Source organism: Limanda limanda, chromosome 13 (genome assembly GCF_963576545.1).
Source record: "Limanda limanda chromosome 13, fLimLim1.1, whole genome shotgun sequence".
Lineage (NCBI taxonomy): Eukaryota > Metazoa > Chordata > Actinopteri > Pleuronectiformes > Pleuronectidae > Limanda > Limanda limanda.
Window position 1 is genome coordinate 16,747,028 of NC_083648.1, and position 14,601 is coordinate 16,761,628.

A 14,601-nucleotide genomic window follows, 5' to 3' on the forward strand; every position below is an offset into this window, starting at 1 on the left:
TGCTCCCTATTCCTACTATTTTAAATGTTTCTAACTTTGTAAAGCCTCATTGGGGCATGATATAAATCTTAATAGTAAAAATTATTATCATTATTAGATATTGCTGCCACAAAGAATTTTGGAATGGCAATATCTCATTTCCTTTCCTAAAATGTGTGCGATGCTAAAAGATGTAAGAAGGGAAGCACTGAAGCACCTTTGCATTTATAATATCTAACCAGCCCTTGTCATGGCTTCCACTTGGAAGCTTCCACGTCATTTCACTCACTTAAGAATCTTACTGAGCAAAAGATACTTTATTAACACATTGTCCAAATGCTACAAAAAGTGATTTATGGTTTCAGAAAATAATTTTAATAATGAAAACATAGTAACATGTTTTTATATTGTGTGAATCATAAAGTCAGGTGATCAATTCTTCCCTTTATACAAACACTGTAAAAATCACAATTTAAAAAAAGAGACTCGATGACATCCCTCATTATTGCTTATGTGGAGGCCACACCTGGAGCAGAGCAAGCTCAAAGGCTGGTGCTGCTCCTTCACTCATTGTGGGAGTAGCTCTTGTAGAGTCTCTGAGTTCCTCCACACACCGCAGGCTTGTCACCCTGAAAAATAAATTAAGAGAGTGTTCTAGAGGTCAAAGGTAATGTCCAAGCAAAAGGGCAGAAGGTAAAACTCAAAGAGCCAATGCACAAGATGTGATTGACATGAATTGTACCTTGTACATGCTGCAGACCAGAGTGAAGAGAGAAGTCATGGCTTTGTCCTGGAGGTCCTCTGTATGCTCCTGAAAATGAATACAAATTAAGGTCTTTATTGGAATAACTAAGACATAGATGCAATGTCTGCAACACAGTGGGCAATGTTATAATAAATGCCACATAGCAGAATGTCATAATTCTTTTAAAGCACTCAATATCGATTACTGTACTACATTTCAAAATTTAACAAGACTAAGTCAAAACCTTAATTTAGGACGTAGGTGAAAACTGTGGAAGTGCAAAATGTTAATTAACAGTTACAGCTCGGACATCACACAGACTTTGTACTGCGGAGGTGACAGGATAAAGTCACTTTTTGTCCAGTTCAACAGATTCAGACATTCACAGGTACAGCTCCTTGAGGTGTGTAGAAACGTTCAGAGTTTTAGTGCATGTTTGGAAGAGTAGTTTTTCCGAAAACTGTGGATCTGCCTCTTTGGCACTCTTAGACTCAGAGAGAGGGATGCATCATAGGGCAATACTGTGTACAGTGGAATGTTGCCCAAAAAACTTATGGTACGACAGGAACACTGAAAAAACTAGAAAGTGTGAAGGCAAAGAGCCACAGTGGTTGCAGTAAAAGTTTACCTACAGGGTCATGTGAGTGCAACACCACAAAACTGTTGCTTAGCAGATTTATCATTAACTCTGTAAAGATGTAAAGTTTGACTCAGCTTTTTAACGCTACCATTCAAATCAGAGCTGTTGTCACTGAGTGTCTCATTCAGACTAATGTCTTCATCTGGTTAACATCCAAATATTGGTGTCCACGTAATCTTGTAAATGTAAATGTTCTGTTCATTTTAAAGAAATATATATACTGTAAAATTCCTTTTCTTTGTTTCTGTTCAGGCTTGATTAGATAAAGTAAACTGCTGTAAATCTTCAGTTCTCCACACAGTGACTAGCTTTGGTGCCTAGTGAGTGATGAAGACCAAATTTGTTTCTCCCCCTCTTTTCTTACGTAGTAGCTTTTGAGTGAACTCCAGTTTCAAGTCACTGTGTGTCTGGCCCCAGGTTGCTTGGCAGGGATACAGTGGCATCTGTTGTGCTGAGCTGTGAAGCGCATCAAGCTGCAGCTTCTCACTCATCAGTCACAGCGCTCACTGACTCACAGACTGGAGCTCTGGGGCAAAGGTCTAAATGATCACAACATTATATCATCACTTTAAATGTTATGTTACTTATTTACAAATCAAGCATCAGCAGCTGTGGCAGAACGGGGGGGCACTGAAAAGAGAGGCCAGGGGGTGGCTCCATGGCCCTCGAGACCCTCAAAGGATAAGTGGTAGAGAGCAATCCTTTTTTGCCACTTCCTGGAGATGGTTATACTGCAGGATTTATTGATTACACCAGAGCCTTACCCCGTTGATGGTGATCCAGGGCACATATTTGTGTGGAGGGTTCAGAGCTTTGGTCTTCATGGCGTTCTCATGCATCAGCTGGTTTCCCTCGTCTCCCTTCACACAGCTAATGACCTCGGCCCACTTCAAGTCAGGGTTGTAGATTTCCAAACACTACAGATAGCAACAGTGGATAATCGACAAACAGCAGTGAAATAATAAGTGCATGTCCAGAGAACAAGGTACGCAAACAGACAACAGCCAAATGAGGCAACACACACGTCCTTACGCTTTGGGCTGACTTGATGACATCATATGAGGATTCCATACAGTAGATGATCGGGATAGCATTGGTCTTGTTCATTAAACAGGCCTGAGAGGAGTGGGGCAGAAACACACACATGACTTACAATCGTGTGATGACAGTAGTGTGTATATAACTAGTATAAAAAAAAAGGTAATAAGGCATTTGGAAGACACTGATTGTCTGACCACTTACAATGTTATCACCAGAGCCAGATTTACAAAAATCTGAACATTGAAACTAAGGCAAATAACATGGTTCCAATTGATACAGCATTACTCTGCCTAGCAGTTCTATCACTGTCAGTGTGTTAAGTAAAGTAACTTCACCTCAATCATGTTACCCAGACACTCCTGTTCTCCGTGCTGGCACTCGAAAGTAAACTTCTGTCCATCAGGTTTCTCCTGTGGTCAGGGACAAGGTAAATGCAGAACGTTCAAAGGTTAGAAACAAAAAAAAAAACTTATTTTTTAGTAGCATAAACATCACGTATCTTTATGACAACACCATAGAATTACAATCCAACTGGAACACCAGTGTCCTGGGTTAACTGCTTACCACAGCGTTTCCGTAGGGAACCAGAGTAATGGTCATGATTTCCTGCAGCATGACCCAGGTCGGCAAGAGAGTATTCACGAGAAACATTCTGCAGCCGGGACACAGACTCTCATAGTACAGCGCCACCGCGACGGGAGCTGCCGTCTGGCGGGACCTGGTGAAGTTAGACTCAAGGCATTGCTTCAAAACCTGAGCAAGAGGGAGAAAGTGTACAGATCAACTTCAGCTAGATCACGCTCTCTGTTTTTTAATTAAGAGGATGTGTGTGTGTGTGTGTGTGTGTGTGTGTGTGTGTGTGTGTGTGTGTGTGTGTGTGTGTGTGTGTGTGTGTGTGTGTGTGTGTGTGTGTGTGTGTGTCTGGACTTGAGGTGGCGTTCAGTCAGGAGCAGCTGATTCCCATAAACACTTGTTGTAAACATGGGAGTTAGGTCAAGAAAGAACAAATTATTGTTATATTGACATGGATCTGGACAAATGGGCGGATCCAGGATTTTTTTTTTTATCACTTTCTTTGGATCTTTCTATGGATCTTGATCAAATAGACGTTTTTACAGGACTGATTATCTGAGTATGTGCAACTTTGTGCAGCAATGTTGAATTCAAGTTGGAGAGCTCTGCTGAGTACCTTTCCAGTTACCTCCAAGAAAAGGAAGTTTTCACTCCCGTCCACTTGTTTGTTAGTTGGTTTGTTTGCATTGACGATAACACAAATATAACTGGAAGGATTTCAATAAAACTTGGAGGACGGATGCGGCATGGTTCAGAAAAGAACCAATTTAGCTTTGGGGTGGATCTTTATCACAAATTTCCCCGGATATAATTCATGGATCTGGACATTTTTAGGGAATTGATTTGAATGAGTGTGTCTTGAATCTTGGGCCTTGGGGATGGTATCAGTGCCACCATAAAATCAACGATTCAAAATACACAAAGCAGACGACCCAGATGTTGACAGTTTGTTTCAGGTACTGTGATGTTCATTTAACTGAACATGGCACTATACTACGAGTGTGCTATCCCTGCACTGAGAGGTTGGGAGAGGAAGGATACTGTTTGACTTCCTCTTTCACTGACTTCCCATTATAAGAAAAATAGTTTGTCTATCTCCTCAAAGAGTGCAAACTGGCATATATACGGTGGCCGAAAGAGCTCAACTCACTGCAAGTTTAGAAAAAAAGACGTGTTTTCTGAATTTGCAGTGCGTTGAGCTCTTTCGGCCACAGTACAATCAACGAAATGAACTCCACACAAAACTTTGCGTGTCGGTTTCCTGTGGAAAACCAACAGTGCGTGGGCACAACGCCTGATACCATATTCACACAAATGTCACTGCGTCATTTTCTGTAACTAGACAGCGGATATTTACGACATTTTCGAAGAGAAGCGGTGTTATGACGTATGTGAAGTTTCACAAGTGAGCTAACTAGCTAAATAAACGCGTTGCCATGGTTTCCAGCACTCTCATCCCGCGAAGGGATTTCAAACGGTGGTTGAACAGTTGACCGGAACTACACGGTATGTGACCTATCCTGCACGCTAAAGTAGTCCGGTGGGGTTATACCGTCAAAAAACAGTAAAGTGTAACTGGATAACTTACCCCGCACTGGACAGCTGTTTCCAGAGAGGAGCACCACTGGGACGGAGGAGAGGAGCAGGAGGAGGAGGAGAAGTAGGAGAAAGGAGAGCAGTCTCCACTGTTTAACCACACAGTCAGAACCAGCAGCAGCAGCACAGGAGCCTTCATCGTCTTCATCTTCTTCAGTTATACAGAAGTACACAAAGTCAGCGACAACACAACACGGACCCACAAACCACACTACCCGGCGACTTTAAATACTGCTCTGCCGCTTCCTCGTCAAGCGACGCTCCTTTGTGATTGATTCTCAGTCACATGATCAAGGCAGCGTCACTTGTTACCGGCAGAGAATAGTATTCAGCGTCTTCGTGAGAAAAATAAATCTTTTAAAAAACAATCTGCTGATTCTCTGAATTATCGATTCTTTTTCTCTTTTAATGAGAACACTGTCCGCCATTTTTCTGAATTAATCAGGTTTTTGAGATTCCACGTTCCATGATTTTCTCAGTTAATGAAGGAAAACAGCATATTCTATTATGTTCATATATTATTATATAAATTCTCAGTTTTTCGAAATAGCGATATTATATTCATTTTTATGAGAGAAAAACTATTCTGATAAACAATGCTGCTTATTAATTAAATTACAGTATCTCGATAGGATTCTAAATATTTTTTTATTTACAAGGTTATTTTCAGTTTTCATCTAAAAAAAATCATTTTATTTTTTCTAATGAATGGATTACAGGTTAATACATTTTCCATCAGTCTCATACGATGTTAGACACAGGCCATACATCAGTGTTGTGTGGTTTGGTGATCCGCTGCTCTTGCACAGATACAGAATCATGAGGAAAATGATCAGAAAAAAAATCACTAGGGAGAAGTGCAGTCATATGATCTGCTCACTCAACTTGTTCTGTGGGTTTGGCTTCCTGGCTGATGATGACGCAACAGGGACGTCTCAGCTCAGGTCATAGGTGTTGCTCAAGAACTCTGAGAACAGACAGTGCAGATAAACAGTACAAACCCTTGATCATTGTAAAATGTTTTACCTGGTGACTCTCACATGATGTCTCCCAGCTTTCCCTCCACACTCCCAGGACAGAGAGGACAGATCATGACTGTGCATGACTCACACAGCTTTCTCTCTGCTTCACTTGGGTTTTTAAAGTGTGTGACTGTTCTTTGTGGTGGGTTTTTATGTGCAAGAATACATCTGTCTTCATCTGTGCTTCTTTTACATTTGTACGCCTATGCTGTATTTACATAGAGTGTGCAGGTGCAGTAGGGTATACTGGTCCTCTCTAGAAAAGAAAAAAATCTGGTTAACACCACAGACCTTGCGTTCCAGTTTCATTACAACTGCTTCCTGCAAAGCTCCTATGAAAACACAAGTGTGTTTGCAGATAGAGTTGTGTGAGACAATTATTTGTCCTATTGGGTTAAATGCATCATGTGATACCTTGTTGCATGCATTTACTTCCTCCCCTGACACTGGGCAAAGATCATTTTTGAAAATGGTTTAGATTTTGCGTTGTTGATATTCATGTTTTCTTGAAAGTCATCTTAAGTCATCTAAATCAAAACTGGAGGTAAAAATGGAGAGAATCAAAAAAGCACAATGAATGGACCATTGGGTTTCCTAAAGTGCATCTTTGACCCCTCAAGATTTACAAGACTTTTGAAACTGCAATTGTTGAAACTACACTTCTTATCTCTTCTGTTACAGTTTCCCTGGTTACCCTTCAATCTCTTTTCTCATCAATGATACATGTTTTGTGCAAAGGGGCAAAAGTGAGTGAGTTTTCATTTTAACTCTTAGTGGATGTGGCAAAAAGTGCCTGGCACATAAAATAAAGATACACTTACAACTCTCAAAGGATAGCAAATGAGTCAATAATATTGTGTTGCATTGAACAAATTTATAAAAATTGGAACAAATTAGATTTTTCTGTCAGTGAGTCTGACAAATGAGGGCTACAGTGTATCTAGGACATAAACTTCTGAGAAAGTGTGACAGCGTGAGGATGAAATCAACATAATGAAGCAGTGAAACGAGCACAACCTCCATTTGACGTCTTTTATTGTCTTTTAAAATCATTGCATCGGCATAAAGAAAGAACAGTGCAGATGAAAGAGAAACTGTCTGAGGATAAACATCTCTGAAGCAAGCTGTACACTAGAGAGAGAGAGAGAGAGAGAGAGAGAGAGAGAGAGAGAGAGAGAGAGATGTTGCATCTGAATAATGACAGACCAACAAAGGGAGGATATCGTAAGAGAAGAAGCAGAAGAGTAACCATCTTTTTCGTGCATAGGGAATAGAGCACACCACAACTGACAGGCCTCTACCGACAGTGCTCCCTCTGAATTCAATTGCACTTTGGTGTAGAGTAAATTTATCGGACTTCCCCCTTTGTTTCCATTCATGTGTTTGAAAGTAAGACCACATCATTATTAAATTAGAGAAGTGTACGTGTTTTACTTCTGCTGAGGCAGCGATACAATTTGATGGGAAACGTTACAAAGCAGCTGGTTTAGTTCAAAGCGTTTTAGATTGTCGCTGCTCTGTACCACTGCAGGTCTTCTAACCTTCACCAGTGAAACAACATTCACATGAGATTTAGTCAAACAAATTGCAAAGCTACATTGACTGGATACAAGCAGAAAAGTGGAAATGTTAATGTATTTGTATTTTAAATGGAAATGGGATTCTATACTGGATATCATTTAGTCTAATAGATCAGATAATCAACCAATAGGGAAATTGATTGTTTTTCCATTGAGTACCATTTGCTGTGTAGTGCAAAATCAAGAACAGGATGCCTCTTGATAATTCTTCCTGAATTTACAGCTTTTTATGTTCTAAGGTTGTGCACAGGCATGTTCACCGAGTGGTGAGTTTTCACTGTTATTCAAGACAGTTCACTGTAACCCTCGACGACCCAGAGAGACACCTGACGGAGCCAGAACACACAGTACATAATCTAAAGAGCAGGAACTGCAGTACAATGCTCAGTGTGAGGTGAAGCAGTCAGCAGGTAGAAAATGACAGACTTGTGAGTGCATGTTTGTTGTGGTATTAAATCAATCTTATTTAACTACATTGTTTTGTTGAGTTATTATTTTGAAATTGAGGGAGCACTGTCCTCACAAGTAAAAAAAAAAGGAAAAAAAAAGGAAAAAAAGAGGAACAGGAAGAAACAGAACAAGCATTCGTAACATTTTCAAGTTTAAAATGACAGAGGAAATAAAGAAATAGAAAATCAATCTGTCTCGGCCACTTTGAGGGACAGACAGATTGATTCTCAAACGCATATTTACCATTTGGTTAATTACATACTGTAAACATTTGTATTTTTTTTCTGCATGGAGGAAAATATTCAAGCTAGCTTATTTTTTTCTTTATAGGCTCTGTAAGGTTATCATTATAACATATATAAACAAACAAACCAAAAAAAAAACATTTGGACAAACAAATCTACCAGCTTTTTTAAAAAGCCAAATAAAAATATTTATACTCGGGCACCATAAAAGAACACTTTCTAATGCCATCATTGCTCCGAGTACAAACATCTGCACAGGGGAGTGATCGTGAACCGTCAAAATCGTGTACCTTTTTTCTCTTCTCAGTTTTTGACTTCCACTTCAAGCGGCTGCAGAGGTCCACCAGAGGAAGACACAGTGGTAACTCCGACATTGTCCAATCTGTGGTGGAAATCTGCGGCAGCGTCCAAGTGTCTCTTTTGTGGTGCAACTTTTTACACTGTCTCTACTCACACATAACAAAAAAAACAGAATCTTCCATATGACAATAACGTTCAATAAAAGAAAACCCCCAAAAAACAACTTTTCTCTAATATTTAATAAATGCAAAGCAGCCGGGGACTGCATTTAACATATAGACTTAGCTCTGTAAATATTAACACATGTACATGAGCTTGCTTCATCCTCTGAATGCACCTGATATTCATGCTCAATCGATTAAGTGTACGTCCATCAGCCGTGACCACAAAGCGTGTTGCTGATCGCGATGAAGCTCACTGCAGCCGATTAGTAAAAATGCTTGCGTTTCAATAACCGCTCGAATACAAAGCACCCGTGGAGCAAGTCTGAAGAATCATGTTCACATCAAAGCCTCGTTCTGATTCGCTTCAAGCGCGACCCAAAAATCTGAATTACATAATCCAAAAATATAGATATCTAAGAATATATTTCAAAATATTTATTCTCTAGTATGTATTTCATTCTTCAAACCGTAATAGACACCAAATATGTGTTTCCTTGTAGTCAGTGAAAGATGTGCTTTGCGTACGAGACGATTTCAAGAAATATAATTTACAGTGTACCAAAGCGGATGAAAAAATATTTGAATTCCTTGAATGATCACGTGTTATATAGAAAAGTGTTCTCCAAGAAGCTCGGACACAAATGCATATGTAGGAGTTTAGTAGGGTGATTGCTTCGTGCAACAAAAGTCACCTCAGAGTCGAAGCACAAATAAAGTTTTCATCCCCCGCCTGTTTCATGCTCATCACACCGCTCCACCGGGCTCCACTGCTACTAAAGTTCCATTGCTCCTAGCTATTAGACATCTGTGATGAGCACATGGCCGGTGAAAGTGTTAAAAGTACTCAACAAGTGAAGTAGTTCAAAAACAAATTTGCTTGAACAGAAGCAGAACCGGCCCGTCTCTGGACTTCTCTGAAACAAGTTGACCTGATGTGGAATAAAACTGAAAGTACCGTGCTCCATTGGCAGGATTTTCCAACACATATTTTAAGTGGTCTAATTATTCCAAAAACCTTTCACCTTTTCCTGGTGGTAGCTATCCATGCATTTAGTTTCACTTCCTTGTTCGGTAACTTTTCGGATTTTTAACCTCTGTTGCCACCTACAGGAAAATGGAGGTGAACAGATGTTTGTTTGTGATAGTAAAAGAATAAAATCTTTCAAGAACAATGTTTGGTTTCTCTGGACCATAAACTTCCTCAGATTTCTTCAGTATAAAGAAGTTCCACTCAGAAATATGGATATTTCAGGAACTACCTCCATGGCTATCTACCACGTTTTGGATGAGCTGACCAGCTAGAAAAATTCACGTCATTCGTCTTGTTAAGTTGGACAATTTTTGCTAAGCGGACAATAAATTGCATAAGAGTTTACACAGTCCATTTAGTGACAGTAAAAACATTGCAATCAGTCAAAAAACATCAGAATTACATGGTAGCTGTTGACAACAAAAGCATATATTGTACACTGTAAGAAAGAAAAACACTCCTGATATACTGTGTGGAAAGACAGAGAACTACCAAATCAAACACTAACACAACTGAGCTTCGCCACTGTCTGTGAGTTTATGGTTGTTGGGCATTAGACACACTGCTCTGAGGCTGGGGAACAGAAAAGAAAAAGTGCAGTCGCAAATTGTTGGTCCAACAAACTGGATAAAGGATGCGTCAGCAGTGGCGGGTGACTCAACCAGATCGGCCGTCCACGAAGGAAGCGACTCTTCATACAAAACACTGAGAAAGGCTGCATGCATTAACTCGGGAGCTTATCAAGCTTCAACTGGGCTGGGACGTGGATATGTACGGTTCACATTTCTATCTTATGAGTGTTATTCAAAAATACACCATGAAAAAATAAACACCAAAGAAAGCTAGCCTGTGTGCACCGTGAGAGAGAGAGAGCACCAAGCCAATGTACAGCCCCCCACCAGAGAGAGAAGGAATATGTAACAATTATAGATGTAACAACAAAGAGGCACAGCTAAAGTCTGTAGCTCTCGTATCTATAACACACTCAAACACGCACACGCACACACACACACACACACACAGACGCAGACACAATCACACTCAAAAACTACGCTCAATTGCCAGTTTTAGACGAATGGCGAACATGTGAACCTTGGGGCACAGCATGTGTGGTGATGGCACCATCTTGTGGAGAAACGCTCCAACGACAACAAGGAGAGAAAACAAGCTCATCACGATGACTAAAGGCACTTCTAATTATCTCTCGAATCTTCCTCACTTTTTATAGCCCTCTAACCACAAGCATCGGAATCAAATTCTTGGGATTTTCTACTTGTGCAAAGTACAGTACAACTGATTCGTCCTGACTGAAACAACAATGACGTCTGGATTTAACCTCTTCGGGTTGAGTTTGATCTGAAAATGGGGTTTGGTACCTGAAATCAGATGAAACCAAATCATTCACTAGTAATTGAGTTTCATGACATGTCGAGTGGGTGAGGATCTCATCTAGGAACAAAACGGCAACGTCCATCCCTCCTCAATAAAAAATAAAAATCCATCCATCCATCCAAAATCCATGTAACTTTTCAATGTGTAACTTTCAGAAGCAGTGCATTATTTTTCTAAAAGGTTCTACTGCCAATGACATTTGACTCTCGTAACTTTCTACAAAAATACTTTTCTTTTTGGCAATGACAGTCGACAATGTGTAATAAATTTGAGAGATTATTCATATTCATTCATCTCAAGAAATCAACTAAATAAATCAATTTCACAGGCGACATCATGGGACGCCGCTTTATCGACCACGCAATAATAACTGGATCATCCTGCCTTTTACACAAATGACTTGTGCTTTGAACAGAGGTGGTAAAACCTCCACCTTGAGCCAAATGAACATGAGAAAACAGGAGAAACTCGCTGCCACGGCACAGAACAACCGGAGGGAACTGATCTGAGCGCTGCAAATCTAAAGCTTGTTATACACGTATGGTGAGCATAGTAATACAGTATCATAGTAATACTGCATTCACCACACACTATACTGTATACTCTACTAAAAGCACAATTATCAGCCACCAACTAAAAAAACTCTACCCAAACGAAGGACTACTTCATGCTTACCATACTAGATAGTCTCTCAGAGCACAGAGGCCGCGCTGGATGGCAACACGACTGGTTCTGCTTTCTCTTTCTTGCTACATGAAAAGATCCTTCATTTGGCTCACATTAGCTGGATACTGTGCATCCTCTAACAGAATCTAAGAGTGATAGCAAATATTTGGAAAAACAATTAAAGAAACACGGCGGTTAATCTATAGAAAATCCCATACACTGTCTGCATGTGTGTCTGAAATATTATTTATATATATATATTTATATATATATATATATGTATGTTATATTACCGCTTTTTTTTTTGTACATCTATGTTCTACAGCTCTGTGAGTCAAGCTTGTGATGAAACAAACAGTCAAGCACAAGGGGGAGGAAGTACCGAGTGAAATCTGCTTGTAAAAACAACAACAATAAACATCTGCGAGGACATTGTACCGCTAACAACAGTCTAGTCTAACAGAGGCTAAGCAAATACAGTACCGAAGATTCAATAATCACATAGATTGATGCTCTGCAAGTGTCTGTAGCATATAGAGACACTTAAGAGCAGCACTAACAGTTATGCCTAAAGTCAATGGCTACAGGTGCTACAGTCTTAAACAGGATGAAAAAATAAGGAAGAAGTCTGAAACAAAGAGACGTTTAATGCAGGACTCTTTCCACTATTTCCTTTAAGAAGGAAACCTGAATTATGTGGAACTGCATTGATCAATGTACCTGTGCATCTAGTTTATTGTGATTAAAAAGTACTTCTATATTCACAATATACCAATATACCAAATACATGCACTTCTATCACGTAATACAGTATCTGCTGTCCATTGTACCACATCAGATCAGAGGGAGGCGCCTCTGAGAGAGAGAGAGAGAGAGCAACAAGCCAGTTGAAAATAAAGATCATTTTTAAAGCTTTAGCTTTGTCAATGTCGACAGGCGTTCATTCTCTCCTTCCTCCACGTGCCCCCTCGTTCTAGTGACACAGGATTGTGGTCATTCAAAGCTATTACTATGGCACTTGAGCAAGCTTTAAATTGAATCAATATTTTTAAACCCCCCCCCAAAATAACAACCCCAGCAGTTTCTCCTCCCTCTCCCCTCGGCTCCAGTGACTACACCCTCCTGGTCCACGGTTCCTCAGCCGCCTTCGGGTGGGATGCGAGCAGCCTGGTTTAGCAAAGCCAGTCCTTTTAGTGGATAACAGCTCAGGCTTTTGTCTACGGAGAGTTTGCAGGCAGTCTGGGGATGACAGATCAGGCCTTTGTCTATAGACACTCGTCGTGTTCAAAGCAAAAAAGAAAAAGTGCCCCCTGTGTATTTTCCCATCATCCCATCTGGTCTCTCCTCTTCACGATCTTGAAAAACAACATTTGCGTGTGCTTCTTTTTTCCTTCAACACATTTAGTCTTGTTTCTCCTCTGTCGAAAGTGTGTCTTTGAATTTCACACACTGTTTTAATAACCGACACTGTACAGTCATGGCTGGCTAATGCGACATTCTCCTTGCGGTAGAACTCGCTGCGTCAGCCAGGCGTACTGTACAGTGCTTACTTGCTGCTAGCAGTGTGCTTATATTGAAGCCATGCTGTTAGCAAGGAGTGCTCTTTGCTGCTGGACTGGGGTCAGTGTGGGAAATAAGCACCAGCCTCCGGCCAAAAAAATACGATTTTTTTTTCAATTGTGGCTGCTGAGTCGATTTTTACCCACTTCTTCAACCACATGAACAAGTGCATTGTTCAGATGTTTATTTTTTTCCCCCCATGGCATCTGAGTGAAAATTTTGTTTCCCCACCCTGGTAGGTGTCCGACACTTCCACTCGATTATTCATCTGGGGTGCTGGTTCTGGTTCTGGGAGCAGGCCAGGACAGGGAAGGCTAGATTTACATTCAGGTGGTCGTTGTGTTGGACCAAGGAGACGTTTTTGTAGTGGAGCACCAGGTCTTTGAGGGACGAGTAGAGATTGTAGGGCTCAGCGAATCCGTAACCGGTGGCCGTCTTGTAGATGACACAGTGCTTGGCGTCGCCCTCCACACTGAAAACAAGGACAAACATCATATTAATTACTGTAGTGTAACAAAGGGAAATGTTGTATATTCTGAGGACATTGTCAGGAGTTCAGATCTGAAAACGGCTTCACTGATTTCCTACATTTCCCGGAATTACTGTTAATGGAAGAAATTAGCATGAAACCTCTGACCTGTTTACATCTTCATCATTGCATTTTCTTTGGTGTAATTCCACAGAGGTGCACAGGCAAATAAATTTAATTCCAAGGGAAATAATGTAAAAACTATCATAGCATATTAAATATTTTTATAATTAGCTGGCCTTAAGAAGGCTGAGTTCAAACACTGGCATTTTCGTAAAATTTGCTGAATATAATTTGAATGAAAGGAAAACTACTTCTCTTTACCAGTCTCCTGATGGATTTCTCCCTGTGTAAATGTAATGTCTTAAGTAAAGAGATCCCACAATGTTGCTGTAGAGAGAAATCCATGTTGCACTGCCCTCTCTTGTTTACACTAAAACAAACGAGCAGCCATCCCTCTGCTCTGTATGCTTTCTAAGGATAATGACTTTCCAGAATTGCAGGTATAACATGTTATAGGACAGGCTGATAAATACTTTAATAACCGTATTAAATATTAAAATGATACTATAAGGACTACAACTGCTCCTGAGCAATCACTGTGTGACATTTAAATGAAGTGGGACCTATAACTTAATAAAAGAAACCATCAGATGCCAGATAAAAGTATTGTGAATGATAGAGGGCTTCAACAGAACTCATATAATTTGTGGTTAAAACCCTGGTGGCTTTATTCACCGTCTTTCACAAGAAAGTGCAACAACAATTTACCAATTTGAATCACTTTAAATTGATAATGTTAAATCGGTCAATATAACCAATATATAACATCATTTTTTTTTTGGTCTATTATCTGTCCGCTTTCCTGCAATTTTTGGATTATAATGAGCGTCTATGGAAGGACTTCTTACGATTTCTATGATGCATTTCCCTTCACGTCACCCCTACCTCCATCCCCCTGTATTCTATTAGATCAAAACAGCTACATTTTGGAACCCTGGCATTTACCGAGCATTCTGGAGGGTATATAAGTGTGTGAGAGAAGCTCAGTCCTCACTTTGTTTTCCTTGGATAAGTTGGTTGGCTGCA

General features: G+C 40.2%; 2 protein-coding genes across 2 annotated transcripts in view; both read right to left on the minus strand.

Moving 5' to 3' along the window:
• Positions 1–277: 277 nt before the first annotated feature.
• Positions 278–4,844, minus strand: LOC133017855 (gamma-interferon-inducible lysosomal thiol reductase-like). Its single transcript, XM_061084079.1, has 7 exons — positions 4,567–4,844; positions 2,970–3,158; positions 2,741–2,815; positions 2,397–2,480; positions 2,129–2,281; positions 722–790; positions 278–608 (listed from the first exon to the last, which is right to left on the minus strand). The coding sequence occupies exons 1-7, from the start codon at positions 4,720–4,722 to the stop codon at positions 543–545; spliced, it is 792 nt and encodes a 263-aa protein (XP_060940062.1). The 5' UTR covers positions 4,723–4,844; the 3' UTR covers positions 278–542.
• A 1,770-nt stretch (positions 4,845–6,614) lies between these two features.
• LOC133018750 (phosphatidylinositol 3-kinase regulatory subunit gamma-like) overlaps positions 6,615–14,601 on the minus strand; it is a 34,976-nt gene continuing 26,989 nt past the window's right edge. Inside the window, exon 16 of the mRNA XM_061085181.1 lies at positions 6,615–13,455. Within this exon, the coding sequence (XP_060941164.1) occupies positions 13,248–13,455 (208 nt within the window). The 3' untranslated portion in view covers positions 6,615–13,247. The remainder of the gene's footprint in view (positions 13,456–14,601) is intronic.